The sequence below is a fragment of the Thamnophis sirtalis genome, unplaced genomic scaffold, assembly GCF_051295495.1.
Source record: "Thamnophis sirtalis isolate CommonGarterSnake01/CBP01778 unplaced genomic scaffold, rThaSir2_p1.2 scaffold_6, whole genome shotgun sequence".
Classification (NCBI taxonomy): Eukaryota; Metazoa; Chordata; class Lepidosauria; order Squamata; family Natricidae; genus Thamnophis; species Thamnophis sirtalis.
The window spans coordinates 70846194-70866175 of record NW_028261386.1 but is presented as its reverse complement, the minus strand read 5'-3'; the positions used below and the strand labels follow the sequence as shown (position 1 = coordinate 70866175).

General features: G+C 36.1%; 1 protein-coding gene across 2 annotated transcripts in view; it reads right to left on the bottom strand.

Moving 5' to 3' along the window:
- The window catches only part of COG2 (component of oligomeric golgi complex 2), a 37136-nt gene that overhangs the window by 1084 nt on the left and 16070 nt on the right, over nt 1-19982 (bottom strand). For both annotated transcript variants that reach the window (XM_014059633.2, XM_087718108.1), the window contains exons 4-16: nt 17552-17632; nt 16145-16245; nt 15134-15242; nt 14248-14427; nt 13402-13526; nt 10894-11020; nt 10324-10463; nt 8573-8634; nt 7605-7756; nt 6795-6983; nt 6250-6322; nt 5502-5644; nt 1908-2047 (exon numbers count right to left, since the gene is read on the bottom strand). In XM_014059633.2, the coding sequence (XP_013915108.2) occupies nt 1908-2047; nt 5502-5644; nt 6250-6322; nt 6795-6983; nt 7605-7756; nt 8573-8634; nt 10324-10463; nt 10894-11020; nt 13402-13526; nt 14248-14427; nt 15134-15242; nt 16145-16245; nt 17552-17632 (1622 nt within the window). The remainder of the gene's footprint in view (nt 1-1907; nt 2048-5501; nt 5645-6249; nt 6323-6794; nt 6984-7604; nt 7757-8572; nt 8635-10323; nt 10464-10893; nt 11021-13401; nt 13527-14247; nt 14428-15133; nt 15243-16144; nt 16246-17551; nt 17633-19982) is intronic.

Here is a 19982-nt window from a genome sequence, read left to right as displayed (position 1 = left end):
TAATGTGTACATAGCAATTATACTGTGCGTATAGGATGGAATAGAATATGCAGTGCATTCAGAAAGTATTCAGACCCCTTTCACTTATGTGATGCTTGCAATCTGATTCTACAGTTGTTGACATTATTCCCCCCTCCTCATTAATCTATACTCAGTATCCCATAATGACAAAGTAAAACAGAATTTTAGAAATGTCTATAAATTTATTAAAAGAATAAAAACCCTGAAATGCACTGTAGGTAAATACAGAGAAATGGAGTTATGCTATTTCTCTCCCATTTAATTCAACAGTAACTGAAATCTACTGATTTTAGTCTGAACCATGCCCTAATTGAATTATACTTTAGTTTTTATTGATACCATAGGATGATTCTTAAACCCTAGAATATCACCACAAAATTCTGGCTCCTTTGTACATAGTATAGGTAATTGTAACAAAATACTCCTATTGTACTTCAATGATACAGAATTTCAAAAGACACACAGGCTTAGGTCTAAGAAACAAACTGAAATATATGAAATAAAAAAGAGACATAAGGAAGGTCCTTACATCAAGACAGTCCATTGGTCCACCAAAGCAATTACTGTCTATGCTGACCGGCCATAGTTGTTATATGTCACCTTATTAAGAGCCATGGTGGCACAGTGGTTAGAACGCAGTACTGCTGCAGGCTTCTTTTGCTGACTGCCAGCAGCTAGCAGTTCAGCAGTGTGATTCTGACTGGTTCAAGGTTGACTCAGCCTCCCATCCTACCAAGGTTGGTAAAATGAGGACGCAGATTGTTGGGATCAATATGTTGACTCTTATACCTCTTTAAACCACTTAGAGAGAGCACTGTGAAGCGGTATATAAGTCTAAGTGCTATTGCTATTTCATAAACTGTAGAAATCTTTCATAAAGTTTTCTACAGGCCCACCAGATTCCAAAGTGTAAGCCTAGACTTTTTAAAAAACATATTTTGCTGCACTTAATTTAAATTAAGTACAGCACAACATGTTCTGTGTTACTGAGATTTCAAAATCCCACATCAAAATTCCCCATCTCTCAAACTGAAGGGTCTGTGCACAACTTCAGATGCTGCTTATTTAGAACTTCCAATAGCCAACAGAAAAGAATACACACCTCTCAGCTGTGTAGTTTGGTTGCAGACATTTCATTTATAGACTAGGTAACATCACCAGTACTGGTGGTGATGGAGGGGGGACTGGAGGGGGAGGATTGCTTTTTGTTTATAAACACTAGCTTGGTGTTTATATACAATAACTTGACTTGCTAGTATTGATGGGGATATAGTTTCTCTTAGGTAGCTCCCTATCTTTTAAATGGTTTGTAAATTAGGTTTAAAAGAATTACAAAGATCCCCACATCTCACACTGGCAGGGCAAGTTACTGTACATAAATAGGGAACTTCACACTCACCAGGACCGATAAAGTTCACCTAGTTGGGTAATGAAACATTTGCAAACAACAAAGCTTGTATCAAGGACTCCAGGTCCAACAGCCCCAGTCATTATGACCAATGATGGGTAAAGTTAGGAGTTATCATTCAGGAACAAGCCTCTTCCTTTTTTTCCATCACTACAGGGGATTAAGAGACTGTCACATTTTTCTTAGAAATATTCACATGAATACTCGCACCAAAGTGAATCAAATGATGCCAACTTTCTTAGACTGTCCATGATTACATTTATCTCCTGCTGGTAGAAATCCTTCACAATGTAATTGCACATTTTTGGGGGGGTTTCTACACACACATACACACACAAAATGTGCTGCCAAAGGCTTGCTTGTGGAAATGGCAGCGTATGTACGTTTTATATATTTATGTGAATGTAAATAATCTCTAAATTTTCAACAACTCCCTATAGAGCTAGTCTGGCAATGTTCTGCTTAAAATGTCACTTACTTCTGTGTGCTTGCATTGAGGGCTCCTTCCAGCCAATGGTCAATCACAGCTGGCTTTAATGTATCTTTGTAATCATTCTTCAGTTGATGGAAAGGTTTAAGGGCACTGTCAACATAGGGCAATGCCTTGGTTGGCACTTCCTGATTATTGATGGATGAGATATGACAAAAGAAAACACACACAAGAAAAAGCTTTCTTAAGCATTTACAGCAAACCTTAACATGGCCATTTAGAAAGATTAATGGTTAATTGCTCATGCACAGCACTCTTAGAATTATTCAGGAGTAACAAACAAACATTCCAATGAATATTCTGTGGTAATATTTAAGGCAATTCTGGTTTCTAGATAAAAATGGCAAAGCATGCCACACCTACAAGGTCTTTCAAGCAAACATATTTTTTCCAATCATAATTATCCCAATTTGTATCAGAATAAACACATGAAGAGCTAAACAGAAAGAGCTGACAAAGAAATGAAATACGTAGTCAAAGAATTTAACCCTAAACCATCAGATGTACTATCAAAACCTTAATTTCAATAGCAGCAAATTGGAATTAAGCCAAGTACTGTATGACATAGTTTGAGCCATTCTAGCACACTGATGGCAATGCTAGCTTTCTTCCTCTGGGCCTAGGACTTTCAGGCTCCCATTCTTGGCCACACTTCCTTCTCTTCCAGGCTACCACCTTTGCCCATTTACCTCTAGCTTTCCTCATATGGTAGCCCTCCCTAGCCATTCTCCTTGGAAAATGGACCTTTGCCCCTCCGCCTCACACCCTTCAGCATGGCCCAGTCACCAAGACACTGTTTGTCTTGGCCCTTTGGCCGCACGGGACAGTTAGGCACCAGCCAATCAGGTGGGAGTCAGAAGTCATGATGTTGCGGGTGCAGTGTGCAATCGCTGATCGCGGGAGCTGTGGAGTTATGGTGGGCAGGCGCAGGAGAACAGTGATGGCGCAGCTTCTGGGGTGGGTGGGTGGGTGGTAGTAGCAGCCCAACTGCAGGATCAGGTGTGGAGTGGGAAATAGGACACTTCTGATGTTGGGTCTCTCTATTTACTTCTGAAACAGTCCTTGTCAGCTAATAACCACTTATCTAGAAAAGAGGTGCATATTGAGGGAAGCAACGGCATTGATGCACTGCCAGATTCTGCTTTAGAAAATCTTGAGGCAAGAGGCAAGAGGAATCAGAAAGGTACAGGTGAAACTTGAAAAATTAGAATATTGTGCAAAAGTTCCTTTATTTCAGTAATGCAACTTAAAAGGTAAAACTAATATATGAGATAGATTCATTACATGCAAAGCAAGCTGTGATTTCTCATGATTGTGATGATTATGGCTTACAGCTCATGAAAATCCAAAATCCACAATTTCAGAAAATTGGAATACTACATGCAATCAATAAAACAAGGATTATACATAGAACAATATCGGACCTCTGAAAAGTATAAGCATGCATATGTACTCAGTACTTGGTTTGGGCCCCTTTTGCAGCAATTACTGCCTCAATGCGGCGTGACATGGAAGCTATCAGCCTGTGGCACTGCTGAAGTGTTATGGAAGACCAGGATGCTTCAATAGCGGCCTTCAGCTCTTCTGCATTGTTTGGTCTCATATCTCTCATCTTTCTCTTGGCAATGCCCCGTAGATTCTCTATGGGGTTCAGGTCAGCGAGTTTGCTGGCCAATCAAGCACAGTAATTCCACGGTCATTGAACCAGGTTTTGGTGCTTTTGGCAGTGTGGGAAGGTGCCAAGTCCTGCTGGAAAATGAAGTCAGCATCCCCATAAAGCTCATCCAAAATCTCTTGGTAGACAACTGCGTTGACCCTGGACTTAATGAAGCACAGTGGACCAACACCAGCAGATGACATGGCTCCCCAAATCAACACAGACTGTGGAAACTTCACACTGGACTTAAGCATCTTGCAGTGTGTGCCTCTCCATTCTTCTTCCATACTCTGGGTCCTTGGTTTCCAAATGAAATACAATAGCAATAGCAATAGCAGTTAGACTTATATACCGCTTCATAGGGCTTTCAGCCCTCTCTAAGCGGTTTACAGAGTCAGCATATTGCCCCCACAGTCTGGGTCCTCATTTCACCCACCTTGGAAGGATGGAAGGCTAAGTCAACCTTGAGCCGGTGAGATTTGAACCGCTGAACTGCAGATAACAGTCAGCTGAAGTGGCCTGCAGTACTGCGCTCTAACCACTGCGCCACCTCGGCTCTACAAAAAGTTGCTCTCATCAGAAAAGAGAACTTTGGACCACTGAGCAACAGACCAGGTGTGTTTTTCTTTAGCCCAGGTAAGACGCTTCTGACATTGTTTGTTGTTCAGGAGCGGCTTGACAAGAGGAATACGACATTTGAAGCCCATGTCCAGGATCCGTGTGTGTGTGGTGGCTCTTGATGCACTGACTCCAGCCTCAGTCCACTCCTTGTGAAAGTCCCCAACACTTTTGAATGGCCTTTTCCTGACAATCCTCTCCAGGCTGCGGTCATCCCTGCTGTTTGTGCAACTTTTTCTTCCACACTTTTCCCTTCCACATAACTTTCTATTAATGTGCTTTGATACAATAATAGCAATAGCAATAGCAGTAGACTTATATACCGCTTCATAGGCCTTTCAGGCCTCTCTAAGCGGTTTACAGAGAGTCAGCATATTGCCCCCAACAATCTGGGTCCTCATTTTACCCACCTCGGAAGGATGGAAGGCTGAGTCAACCCTGAGCCGGTGAGATTTGAACCGCTGATCTAGCAGTAGCCTGCAGTGCTGCATTTAACCACTGCGCCACCTTGGCTCAGCACTTTGATACAGCACTTTGGGAACATCCAACTTCTTTTGCAATTACCTTTTGAAGCTTTCCCTCCTTATGGAGGGTGTCAATGATGGTTTTCTGCACAACTCTCAGGTCAGCAGTCTTTCGCATGACTGTGATTCCTACTAAACCAGACTGAGAGACCATTTAAAGGCTCAGGAACCTTTTGCAGGTGTTATGGCTTAATTAGCTGATTAGGTGGAACACTTTGAGCCTAGAATATTGCACCTTTTCACAACATTCTAACTTTCTGAGATTGTGGATTTGGGGTTTTCAGGAGCTGTAAGCCATAATCATCACAATTATGACAAATCACGGCTTGAACTATCTTGCTTTGCATGTAATGAGTCTATCTCATATATTAGTTTCACTTTTTAAGTGGCATTACTGAAATAAATGAACTTTTGCACGATATTCTAATTTTTCAAGTTTCACCTGTATTTTAATTTGTATATCACCCTATCTTTCCTAGGTCAACATGGAGTTAGAAAAATAGAAAAAACAAAAAAAAACATGGAAATGGATAATGGGGACATATGAATATGACAGGACTACATACAGCTTATCTTTTAATTGCCTTTGAGATACTGACTCTTGTCAGTATAGTAACGTATAGGCAGCTTTGCAGACTTAAAGGTTATTTCCTATTATTTATATACTTACACACATACACACATACACACCAGCTTAAAGGACCCCATTATAGTAGTTATCATTATGGCTATTTATATTGTCCGTATATATACACACATATTTTTTCAAATGTGAAAAAATACCTTGTTAGTTCTTCTATACAGCCTTGGGATTTCCAGGGCACTTTTCAAGCAGCTAAAGCAGGAATCATTTAAGTCCTGAATAATCTTATTGTTTAAGGTTGGCCAGGAATCTAATAAAGAATTCTTTGAGTCTTCTAGTGCTCCTATTGAAGAAATATATGCATATTTATACACGGTAAAATCTGAACACTCCAAGCCAATCTTAAGTATATGGCTATTTTACAATTCCAGTACAGTTAAAAACAAATACCAAAAGAGTTGGATTGTAGAACTTAGCATTATATATTATGACACAACTGTTTTAATATTATTCATAGAGATATAAAAGAGCAGGTTTTAAAACATTGCCTGCTCTTTTAACTGTACTTAACTGTATTTGGCAAGTGTCCAAGTGAGTCAGAATTCTCCAACCCTCCTTCACTCCCCTCCATTTATTCCCTCTTTCATTTCATTTTAGAATCAAGTCATTTACAAGTGTAATTGAAAGATCTGCAAACACTAGCAGAGAAATATGCTTAAGAACCAGTAATGTTTTACCCCAAAGATACAGGGAGGGGGAAAGAAGACTAAGCAAGGCTGTAGGAAATCACCATCAAATCCATTCCCTCAAACATTGGGAGATTACTTCGATTTCATTTTTTTCTCATTCAATTTAACATTTTGTCTTTGTAAACACATTGCCTGATAAAATATATTTATCAAAAGGTGAATACATTGAGAGGGAGAGAGAGATACACAAATGTTTTACCTGAGATACAAGCTATATTCTTGAAGCCAATCATGTCCAGTTTTGGTTTGATCATTTCCAAAAGTTCAGGAAGCTGAATGAAAAATATGCAAGGTGTTATGAATACATAACCTTCAGATATCTGACACACCGATGCAAAAAAGTTATTGTAATGTTTCTGCAATTCTCTAAATAAGGCATCAGTGACATCTTACAATAAAGGATTCTGTATCTGTGCATAACCTTAAACAGGTTAACAGACATAATAATAATGAGCTGTTCAACCAACTATGGAAAAAGAATAAAAAAAAACACTTTAAACAATTTTATTTGAACCCCTAGAAAGGTTCTACTTCAAAGCTGCATGTTAACAGTTTATTTTTTTTGAACTGATAGGACTAAAGGAGTGAACGCATCACTCGTACTACTTTTACCTCAACAGTAAGAAACCAAGGTAAAAGTTGATAACCAAAGCAGCAGCCACAAATGGTAAAGAATAATTTTCTTCATCATATTTGTAGGTTGTCTGTGTCAGAGAGTCATATAAATCAGTAATATCTACAAACCTGTTCCTGAAGTTGATCCAAATCTGCAGCAACAAACACAAGCTGAGTGGTAGATATAGAAGGTAAAGGCTGAGCATCTGGACAAGACTCATTTCCTTGATCTTCAACAGAATTCAGTGTGGATTCCTTGCTTGCCAATTGTTTTTTATGGTCTTTTACAGTTTCATTAGAGACAGGCCTGAGCAGAAGCTATCCCGTTTACAAAGAGTGACAAAAAGTAATATTAGAGACAAACTCATGAACATTCATCTTAGTTTGTCAAAACATTGTGTTATTTGTTAAAGGTAGATGCTAATCTTGTATCAGTTAAATTTTTAAAATATTCCTTGCATAAGATTCTCAGCATGAAAAGTTAGCTGGGTGACATGATAGCAGTGTTTCAATATCTCAGGGGTTGCCACAAAGAAGAGGGAGTCAAACTATTTTCCAAGGCACCTGAGGGGAGAACAAGAGGCAATGGGTGGAAACTAATCAAGGAGAGAAGCAACTTGAATTGAGGAGAAATTTCCCAACAGTTAGAACAATTAATCAGTGGAACAGCTTGCCTCCAGAAGTTGGAAGTCTTTAAGAAGATGTTGGATAGCCATTTGTCTGGAATGGTATAGGGTTTCCTGCTTAGGCAGAGGACTAGAAGACCTCCAAGGTCCCTTCCAACTCTGCTATTGTATTGTATTGATTGGGCCTGTCACTCTCTCAATCTCAGTCCAGAAGAAGGAATATTATGTAAGCTTGCTGCCTTGAGTTTACTTATGAATTGATAAACGTGAAATAAAATAAATCGATTTAATTAAGCAAACCAGTTTTCCTCACTTCATTAATGAAGATTGAGTAACGGGCTAGAATCTGCAGTGAAAGCTTCCACAATCGATCAGTTAGCAATGGCAGAAAAATCTGAGCTGACCAGCACTTCTGTAAGCTAGCCCATGTCATGTGTGTTGCCAAAAGACAATATGAACTTCCAGCTGTCAAGAAAGAACAGAGTTAGTTCAGTTATGATCAACGTTACATTTAAAATGTCATCCTATTAACTTTGATTTGTTTTCTAACCTCCAGGCTTCACTCTTGGCACAGTGCCTCCTTCAGAGGAAACTCTGTTGCAAGTGTAGTTTGTAGAGGAACTCAGACGTTCCTCTCTCCGGCCAGTTGTAAGGGGAGATGGTTTTGCCACTCTTCCCTCTTGGCTGGTGAAGGCTTATTTATTTAACCCCCCCCCCAATCTCAATTATAGCAATTAGACATCTTTTGACTAACTTTGCACTTGCAGATAAAAGGTAAGCACCATTTGCAGAGATTTGATAGCAGAGAAGACTGAAAAGCGGGGAAACTGTTGCTTCCTTAAGAAATAGCTTATTCTGTAAAAGTACTATCCAACGTTATAAAATGATGGACGCAGACAATAAACTACTAAGTAGAATCCGGAGCAAACTTTTTATCTTTTGTTTCATCAGTGCTACCCATAAATAGCTTTTTATTTAGTGGGAAACTACTACTAGTCAATTCTGCCTTCAGTCAAATGCTAGTAATAGAAGCAACTCCACTTCAACATTTTAGACATATATTTCTCTTATTTGGTTCAATTTGGTTTTGTTCTAAGCAAATATTACATGGATTGTGATAATGTGAACTTATCACAATCACAAACTTCTGGTCAGATTTTATATGAAGATTTTTTTTAAATCCCCAGCAATGGAAAATATGTATTTTTCTTATGTTATCTAAATGTAAAGGCAAGAGCCATAGACAGCAATTTATGTGTTAAATAAAGAGAAAAGCTTTACCTGGAGCCTCTTCTAAGCCATCAGAAAGAGCTGCTTCTAAAGTGCCTGCAATTTCTCTAAATCTGAAAGAACCACAAAATATGTTTTGTGAAACCCCGGTGAAAATAAGGTTAGTAAATTAACGTCTGGCAGTTTAGTGATACAAGCTATCAATCTAATCCTGTCAATCGTATCTGAAATCTGAATGTCACACATAAATTCTAAGAAGATATTTCTAGTGAACTCATGCCAGCTGTGAAATCCCCACTCATAACTTCAACTTGGTTTCTCCGTAATGATTTCCTAGTATTATCTAAAGACTGGTTCACTTTTTCGGATGTTTTAACCTTAAACAAATCTTTATCATGGAAATGATCAACTCATGGTGCTTTTACTTAATATATACGCTATGCTGCATTTATTTATTGGTTTATTTATTTATCTATCTTTCAAAATAAAATATGAAACAATTCAAAGCCAATTAAAAAACTAAAATCACGATTAACCTAAATAAATGAAATGGACAAGATATTCTTTTGAAGAGATTCCTCACAGAATCTATCACCCAAAAGCACTCATGCCTATTGTTAAATGAATCTTGTAATCAGAAAAGATTAGGAGATGCATGACGCATACTGTCTGTATGATACGAGAAGGAGATCCAGATGAATGGATAAATAAATTGCATGCAACATAGCCCTTGATTATACAACTGAATGGCTGGTCAATTTTGGAAGGAAAATCTGACAGATGGAAAGGCCGGACTCAGATAACAGGAGAAAAGTTTTTGTAGAAAAGGAGGAGTGAGCATTTCTGAACCTCTGAGACATCTTCATAAACTTCAGCACAGATTTTTCTAACCTCTCTTGTTTTCATTGTAACTTTCAATCCAACAACTAAGATTTTGTAATCTAGGACCAAATTCAGTATTACTTGAGCTAAATTACAATTAGGAATTTTAGAAGAAAGGAGGACAACTGCTTCTTAATTATGCCTACAATTGCTTATTCTCCTAAAGTTACTCTACACCACAGCAGGAAAAAAAAACACATCACAGAAACTCTGTTTAATAGCCTACAGTTAGGTATTTTGACCAAAACACCTTCCGTTTTCCACTGATTGGCAAAGGACACTGGCACAAACTTCTGCAAATAGTTCTAGGGGATAGAAATCAATAGTTCTTTCCAATACCTTGAAAACTTTTGCTTAAAATGAATGATAAACTTTTAATCAATTTTTCAATCAGGCTTGCCTCAGAAAATAACTTGGGTGCTGGCAGTGTGTAAAATCTTATTTCTCTTTAACTGAACTCATGGTAATTTCCACCAATTATTCTGGAGAAATACCAGATTGCAAATCTAAAATCACACAGAGGTGAAAAGTTTCAATAAAATTAATCAAGAAGTTTTATTACAGTGTAGCAGTTTAGACAACAATAATTTAGTCTTCTTTTCCATGCTATAGCTTCATTTTCACTGCTAAACCAAGTTGTCACAGACTACAAAAATCCTAGTCATCTAATTTTTAATTATTCAAACTGAGTAATAAAGATTGCATAAACATGGATAAAAACAAGAGTTCTAAAATAAGAGGCATTTATATATTCAGATGACAGATGTTCCAGAAGGCATACTTTTAGAAGAGTAATTTATCTTTACATTTGGGGAGAAAAAGGGAGAAGCTCATTTTTAATACATCTTGCACATTCTTAATACACTTGCATATTTTAAAATGTTCTTTATATCATCTAAGCATAAAACCAAGACACTGACCTTATTTGAAAATAAACTGGCAAATTCCACTTATCATTAAAGCTCTGGTAGGAAGGATGTAACCTCAATCTTTTTACACTGGCTTGTGAACCACATTGCCGTTCAAACTTCCTTACAAAATCCATACTTATGTTGTATTTCTGAAGACAAAAAGCATGCATTAAGCTGGCTGTGTGTCAAATTTCTTTACAGAACTGGAATCATTTACTTCTCTAGCCAATCACTTCATCTCATTTTGAAAACTATGAAACTAGAAACAATGTCCTATTAGCAATGGAGATGTTTAGATGAAGATAGAATAATATATTAATTATTTTGATTACATTTACATAAAATTGCACTGAATCAGAATGCTAAGTCTCCTATGGTTTGTCCACCATGGCCCAGATTCAGTTCATATTACAAAGTATGAACATTTTTTTTTTACAATGGTATTCATGTATATAAATGAAGAACACAAATCAGTTGCAATTGAACAAACTATGTTAAATATATAGTAGTTAAACCTAACAGTCTGTATCCCTTGGTTCATCATTGCAAACTGTGGTGAATATATACATTTAAAATTACCTCATGAAATAAATCTGGGTTTCCAGGATTAAACAGAGCCGGCAGTTTAATTTCTAAACCACGAACAATTTCTGGCCATACAGAATTTACCAAGAAATCATATCCAGGAACCGTATTCCCTCTTTCACTGCAAGATTAAATCAATATTCCTGCTATAAATAGCTCTAATAAAAGAAATTCAGAATTTACAAAGAGTATTGCATATGTTGCGAAACATTTTTAGAAACAGATTTCTTGAACACTGTGGATTTCCAGCAATTGTAAGATGCATTGGATTCTAACACTAGAATGTGAATATTTTTTTAAATGCAATTCTGCCTTTTCAAAGAGATGGTATTTGAGCATAGGGACCATAGGAACCATCATATATACATTTTACACCATACATTAATATATAGCACAGTGACAACTTGGTTATATTATAGTCCACACTGTTTTATTGCAAATGTAAAGGAAAATTACTAAGTTATTTTTTTTTTAAATTCGTTCCTGATGCATACAGAGGAAAGCATGCCAATACATTTCTGGAACCTGAATAAAAACTATTAGGAGCAATATCACTGCAAATTGAAGCCAAAGAATGCTTCAGATAGGCAGTTCTTCATGTTATCCTTTCATTGCCTTCCAATGAAAATCAAATGTGGGACTGCAGTTGAGCTACTGCAGTGTCAATGGCATTGTGCTTTGTGAGAGTGCTCATATCCTGTCCATATCCAGAGACTTTCTGCATGCTCTCCATCTGTAACACTTTTTATTTGAGTCCAACGTAGTTTGTAGAATTGAACTGTGAAGATTGGGATGACAACAGGTGATTCAACAAGGATCTAATTTCCTTTCAAACAAGCCTCCCTTTTAATGATAAAAGTTCATGTTATTAAAGCCTCCAGCACCTTATGTGTGAAGGCAGGATGTATCTCAACAGATGCCTGGCTTCTCCAGTTACATTTACAGTGGCCTTGAGAATGTAGAGAATGATACAAGAAACTTTTTCTTCCTCCCAGAATTCCAATTTCTAAAGATGTGAAGCATCAAATAATAGATTTAAATACATTATATAGTTGCTAGTAATCTCTAAGCAATCTAAAGAAAATAAAATCATTGTAGTTCTAGCTTACCACACAATAAATATTAACAATTTTAAAATGAAAATGAACTGCTGGATGTATTAAGAAACTTAAGTATTAGCAAAATATAACATCACACCAAATAATTTGAAATGTATTTCTGCAGTCCATTTAGGTAAATTTTAAACATCAATAATGATGACTGGTTCATTAACAATTAATAATTATAATTAATAATTACAATTAGAGATCCAATTTGATCTAGTGGTTAAGGCACAGGTTAGAAAGTGGGAGACTATGAATTCAAGTCCCCCCCTTAGCCATGGAAGCCAGCTGGGTGATTTTGGCCCAGTCACTTTCCTCCAGCCCAACTCACCTCATCTTATTGTTGTGGGAAAAATGGGAGGAGGAACGTAAGTTGGATATATTTAACACCTTAGTTATTAGGAAAAATAATAAAGGTGGATAAATAAATAAATAAAATAACATTCTGTTAACCAATCAATTTATGAGGCTTGAATTCATTTTATTCCACTATGAATTAAGAATATATGCTATTAGACTGCAATAAATGTATAGTTGAATTAGAAGTTTATTGTATATCATAGTTGTTACTGTTAATGTATATGCAAATTTGAAAATCATTTTAAAACTGTTAGAACCTGCCTTGAAAACTCAAAGATCATTTTACAAATTGTAGAAAGTAACAAACCATCTTCTAGCCTATATATTATCTAATGTAATGATCACCCATTTTTCAAAATATGTGATAAATTTAATACACTAGCTTGGCTGTATCTTTTGAGGTGATTTTGGCCCTCATAAACAAACTAGAAAACATGAAACAAGTGGAATTATAGCTTTCCATGATCCTGCCTAGGAATGCCATAATTCTCTGCCACATTTACATGTATAAATACTGCATTGAAATTGAAATAAATCCAACAGTAACTATCCAAACCACAATGGAAATATATTAAATTAAAGCCCTACATCTCTCAGCAATATTATATTTGGGGATACATTCAGAAAAATTGGTGAGAAAACCTGAATGCAGAATACTTCTTAAAAGTTAGAAATGAATCCTATGTGAAAAACTTGAAAATAGGACTGAAAAAAAAATCTTTATGCCAAGTAAAGTAAAGACTAGATTTTTGAGATGACATATAACTAATATGATTTTTACTTGATAAATCACAAATATAAAGTATTAGGCATAGTAAAGTGAGTGAGAAAAGAATATTGGCACTATTTTTTCTTAGACATTAAAATAAGCTACATTGCAATAACATACAGTCAGTAGATTACAAGATATCCATTTAATACTGAAGATAATGAATACTAAAGATCTCTCCATAGCCATCAAAGCTTCTATTCATATAGTTTAAATACTGTTTAGCAGAAGTTAACAAAATTTAACAACAAAAAGAGAGATTTGAATTACCTTGAAATACCTCCTCCTGTTACCTCACACAAAAGGCGGCAATGGAGAGGAACAAACTCAAGCAACTTTGAATACATCGTCTGGAGACCATTTGGATGAGACTGAATATACTTTTCTACAATCACCTATGAAAAAGCCTCAATATCAAACTTCAAACTAAAGTTTAGATTTTTTTTAAAAGGCACTTTTCCCCAATCCCTGTAATTATACAACATGCTCAATATGTTAATTTCATGGGAGGATAGTGGTTAATTCAGCCTAAAATATTTATATGTGATTTTTAATACACATACCAAAATTAACATCCTTCTTTTAACACTGGTAACTTCAACACTATCAAGTAATAATCGTACTGCTTTCTGCTCTAGCTTTTGGAAAATCAAAGCTGGAAGTGCCATTAAGTAAAGTTGGGAGGGCCACCGAGTCCAAATCCCTGCTCAGTGCAGAAATCCAAATTAAAATATCCTTAACATATATCAATCTCCAATTTCTGTCCATCCATTCTCTGCTCGAATACTTGCATAAAAAAGGAAATCACTCTTTTCCTCCTTTGGAAAAAACAAGAGTCTCAGATATAGATATTCAGCTGGCTTGGGACAAACCAGTAACAGAGCTCATGGATGGGTCCGCCCAACCGCCCATGTGCTATGCCATCCTATTTAGCCACATTTTTGAGGCTGGGCGCATGTGTGGAAGGTGCGCATGTGACAAAGTGCATGTGTGGAAGGTGCGCATATGCCTGTAGCGAGCCTGCATGCGCGGGCCAAACCAGTGGTAAAAATAAGTGAAACCCACCACTTATAGATACTATCTGCTCTTCCATCAGTCCCCTCTAGCATCACTTACCTCATCTATATATGGCTTCACAAGGACTTCGCCAACTAATGCCTCAGCATCCCGCGTTTTGTCTATTGTTGCATAGGTACGTAGGCAATGTCGTATTATGTCGATGTTAGAGGTCTGAAGTCCTTCTAAGAGTAGCCCTTCTAGAGACTGCTGCAGTGTTGCTGTTATGCCAACTATACGCTATGATTTTCAAAATAGAATGAGGATAATTGTTAGCTGTATTGGAAAAATGAATGAAATTCATTGATATTGTTAATTTATTTAAGTGCATATTATTCTCAAGAATAATATAATTAGTATCAGATTAAACAAACTGATTATCAGTCATGGTTTGTTGGCTAACAATCCCTTGAGATTTAAATGACAAAGCATTTGTTAGATTTTAAGGCATCATGAGACTATATTGTTACTGTTATTGCAAGCAAGAGAATAATATAGCAAGAGAAAGGGAAACTAAGATTCCAGTTAATTAATATCCGTGTCTAAATGTTACCATAAATACAAACAATTATTTTTAATACACATTTATTCAGTATTTGAAGCGTATACTTATTGAAATACATTGTATTTAATAACTAAGTAATGGATAACGTTTAACTGATTTAAAGTTAAATGTAAACTGAATAATACTGTATATCCCCTTGACTTTCCCTAGGTGACAGGAGTTTTAACAACCAATATATTTTATATTTTTCTGTTTTGTTTGGCTCTCAAATAAGCCCCAAAGACTACACATTCATTTGGATAGCATCATGCAACACAAATCTATTTAAAACTGATTAGTAAAAAGATTCAAAATAAAATAGAAAGCAATGTTGTTGAGATAAGGGTGTGTGTGTGTATTTTTTTTGTGTGTGGGGTTTTTTAAACAAATCAACATACTTACTGGTTTCAGTTTGTCTAAAAGGGGCATTCCTTTGCTTTGTACTGCATGAAATTGCAACTGGTTGAATTCGGTAGCGATCCTCTCTAAAATCTGTCCAGTCAGAAGCGGACTTGGATTGACACACAGAAAGACATAAATTCAGAGTAAAAAACAATACATAATTTATTTTCTCCATGTCAGTCTTTTCCTGTTTTTAAGAATACATATAAGTATGTAGAAGGGGAGTTTCTGAAATCTGTTCTGAACTACCAGCACTAAATTTAGCATGACCAATAAATCCAGTAAGGAGGCTCTGCAACAGGTAAGAAATAGCTTTGAATTTTAATGGCTGAAATTACTAGAGGAGAGAACAGACCTAGATTACATGATTACAGTGGCCCAAGGCCTATACCTTTATTTCCCCTTACAGAAATAAATGAGTGACAGTCTTTCATTTACCTAGAGAAATAATTTCTTAAGCAATGAAACCTGGGCCACTTTCTAGCAACAGCGAATATGTGTTACCCAGTGTACCTGTGGCTGATCATATGAATCTAAATTAGTTTTAGAACAACTTCTTTTTAAACACTAATTTTCCCGCAGACTAAAGAAGAAAGTGGTCTTAAAAAGCATACAGATCATCATCACACATGGAGGACTCATATAAATTTCAGAAAGACTATAACTCATATATAAAGGAATTAAAAACACAAATTATATTAAATAAATGGTTGATATGCATACAGCAGTAATTATAATTCAGGGAAAACATTATGACTATGGCTCCATTTTTAAAACAGTTTTAAGAGAGCCATAGTCTCAATATTCAATTAGTTTATTCGAGAACAGCTCTGAGAAAATAAATATATTATCCCATAATGGTCTTTTGGGAAGCAAAGATATGCACTTCTAAATGTTTAATGGAATTTACTATTTTATCATATAATTCTAATAAGACAAATTATACTTTACTGGGAATCATAGCCAAAGAAAAACAAACTGGTGAGTGAAAACAAAATTTAATTGTCATACCTGCTTACTTCTAATGATGTTTCTTTTGAATTTTGGGAGTGTAGAATTTTCTCTATCTTCTCAACTGATTTAATAACTTGAATAAGTCTCAAGACACACATCTAATTAAAAAAAAGCAAATAATTGTTTTTAAGGTTGATTTTGATCTGCCTTTACACCTAAAATAGTCTGGTTCTGCTGTATCAATTCTCTGACACCAACATTTCTCTACCAGACACCAACATTTCTGAATGTAGCAAAAAGTATGTTGAAGTGAACTGACAGAATGAACAAGGATTAAATTGCAAAGCAATATATAGGAGCAGAATGAATGCATCAAGAGATAGGAGAAAACAGAGAAATTGCATTACAACTGCATTAATTGAATTGATGAGATTTTTAAAGAACAAAAGAGAATGCATGAAGTAGTGTATGATGGAAGCAAGGACAGAAAGTCATAGAGTGATATAGAGAATGGAATTGGGGACAAACATTTGTAGTTCTTATCTTGTATCTTTACTTTCTTTGGCTAATTATTTTTTATTCTGTTTTTCTACTTTGCCTACCCCCAAAAGGAAATAGCATAACATGATGCATGTGTACAGTAGAACCACTGGTCACAACCGTAATTTGTTCCATAACTTTGGTCACCACCCAATTTGGTTGTGACTGGAAGCGAGACTGACTCAGCATGCGCTTACAAAGAAAATGGTGCGGACGGGGAAATCAGCACAGAAGGGGAAATCAGCCATGATTGTATTTGATCACCACCCGAGTATGTGTTCGCGACCAGATTAAAAACTTTTGTGAATATTTTGGTCGGAAACCGATTTGGTTGTGGTCAGAAGCATTTGTGGCCAGAGGTTCTATTGTAGGCAGGGGGTTGAACTAGAAGACCTCCAAGGTCCCTTCCAACTCTGTTATTGTATTGTATTGTATATGCATATACAAATGCATACATAAGTTATCTAAATAACATGTTTGAATGCATACTATACATTACAAATGGGAAATATAAATTATAATAAATAATCTTTGGTTTTTCTAATAAGATAAACCTGGAACTAGATTTACACAACTTTTCATTTTGCTGTCTTTAAGCGTTGCACAAATAACTAGCATGCATATGGTACTCCGAGCAGAAATGACTCTGAGCAACCACCTACCAACCTACAATAAAACCAAAATTAGTTAGTAAGTAAGTAAATAAATCTACAAACAACTTTGTGCCGGAGAAATAATCAAACACAATGTGCATCACAGGAGAAATTTCCATTTATAGTAATTTTCCATTCAAGTCCTGAAAAAGCCAAGTTTCACTGGATTTCCCAAAAAACCCAACATGGTTTAATGATTAGCTTTCAAAAGAAATATATTTATTTTCATCTATTTATGTTGTTCTTTTGATATACAAATGCAATCAAATACCTTTTTCCCCCTGATATCTTCTTGTTTAGACAAACGGTCATCAATTGCACGTATTTCTTCACTAACACAAGACTTAAGGCTCTATGGAACATCAATGAAAGTGTAAGCTTCACAATGTTTGTTTAGCCAAACAACAAAACATGCAATTATTAACACAATGCATTTTGCAAATGGACAGCATCTTAAGAAAAAGCCAAGAAATTTCAGCCAAAAAAAGGTCTAAGCAGTCCTTCAATTGTACAATCTCATGGCATTTTGTAGAATAAGAATTGTTCCAGTGTCAACAAATTACATAAGTTATCTTTGTGCATGACTGGTTCATATTCATTCCAACAATTTCATTTCATTTCAATCATTTCAATTTTTTAGGTCATCCAATTATTCCTGCATGACCTCCTGGGTCTTAATAATAGCTCCTACTTTTAGTTTCAAACTAACTAAAGCTAAAAATTATTAAGCAAGGCTTACTTTCTTAGACTTATTTTTAACTGACTGTGTTAGCATTCTTATCCACATTGTTGAATTCTCAAAACATGAAAGTTTTAATTTATACATCTAACAATAAAATAAACCAAAAGAAAAGAGAGTATTTCGCTTTCTAAAACATGGTCTTTTTAATGATCATAAATAGTACATCTGCAATGGAACACTGAGCACAATTATTATTCAGAGTGGCTCCCTTAATAGACATACCTACCCGGATTCACTTTAAAGAAAATTAAAAGTGAAACATCATTTGATAGCATTTTGAATCCCGTTGTGATTGTTTTGTGTAGAGTTGGGTAGCCTTATATATGTAATAAATAATTTACACCATACTTTTTTTCTTGACAAACTGGAATAAAGTGGGCTAGATGGAAATATTGCCAGATGGATTCACAGTTGGCTGAATAACAGTAACCAGATCCTTAGTGTGGAAGGAGATATGAATTGAGGTAACTCACGTTCTGTCTGGGACTCAATACTGTTTGATATCTTCATAAATGACTTAAATGAAGGAATAGAAGGCATGCTCATAAAATACCCAGATGACATAAAGATTGGGGGGGATTGCTAATACCATCAAGAATCAGCCTGATTTTTGGTGGTATTAGCAATTCCCCCAAGCTTTGTGTCTTCTGAATATTTTATGAGCATGCTGATTATGATGTCTGATTTTATGGGCATGCTGATTTATGATGTATTATACCAAGAATCCTGATAAATTTGAACATTGGACCCTATCCAACAAAATGTGGTTCAGAGTTAGGATATGTAAAATTCTGCACATAGGCAGGAAAAACCAAATGCATAAGTACAAGATATGAGATCCCTGGCTTAGTTACAGTTCTTGTAAGAAAGGTCTGGAAGTTTGGTAGACCACAAATTAAGTTCTTTAGAAAAGATAGAGAAAATTCAGCTGGTTTTTCAGCCTAGAATAAACAGATGTTCAACAAAAATACAATGTGTGGGACTATAGTTAAAATTGCTTAATTAAAAAAAATACAAAGTAAGTGTCAAGTATTAGAAATCACTTGCTGAGCTCTCAACTGTTATTTTAACTTGAGGGAAAATCTTATCATGTATGCCTATAACAGTGATGGTGAACCTTTTTGTAAAGTCATGCCAAAATTGTACATGTGCACACTATTGCGCGTGTGTGCATGCCCACACCCACAATTCAATGCACCCTGCCCACCTGTGCATGCATGTGCAACCCCCAGCCCACACATGCACGCACTCTCCCCCCATGTGGGGGGAGTTTTCTTTTTCCCCAGGCTCTGGAGGCTTTCCTGAAGCCGGGGTAGGGCGAAAAGGGCCTCCCGCAGCCCCATGGAAGTCAGAAACGGATCATTTCAGAACTTTCAGCTGGCCCGTTTTTTAGGCTCCCGAGGCTTTCCTGAAGCACTCCGGAAGGCTGTGCGCCAGAGCCAACAGCTCACATGCTGGTAAATATGGCTCTGTGCCACAGGTTGGCCATCATTGCCCTATAACATATCAAAGAACTGATTATTTGCTCTTCTTATTCAATGTAAGACAAAGTTTGATTTAGGCATGTTTAAATTTCAGCTCAGCAGAAAAAGATAATTTGAACAGACCTATGTGCTAATAAAATATAATACCATGCAGTCATCCACAAAAGTATGATGAGTAAATGTGTGCTTAATATGTATTAATGTACAAGTCCAATTGTCTATTCTTCTAGAAAAAAAGTATTTAATCAGATACATAACTTTGGAAAATATAGCTGTTAGTGAATAACTAATAGCTGGTTTGGTCTACTGGCCCCAACTAGATACCATTATATCGTAAATTCTAGTCCTGGATTACAGATAAATGTTTGTTGAGTGACTTTGGGCCAGTCACTCACCTCACAGGAAAGGTGGTAGGGAAAACAGAAGAAGGAAGGAGTATTAGCTATGTTGGCTATTATGGTTTGAATTGCAACAAC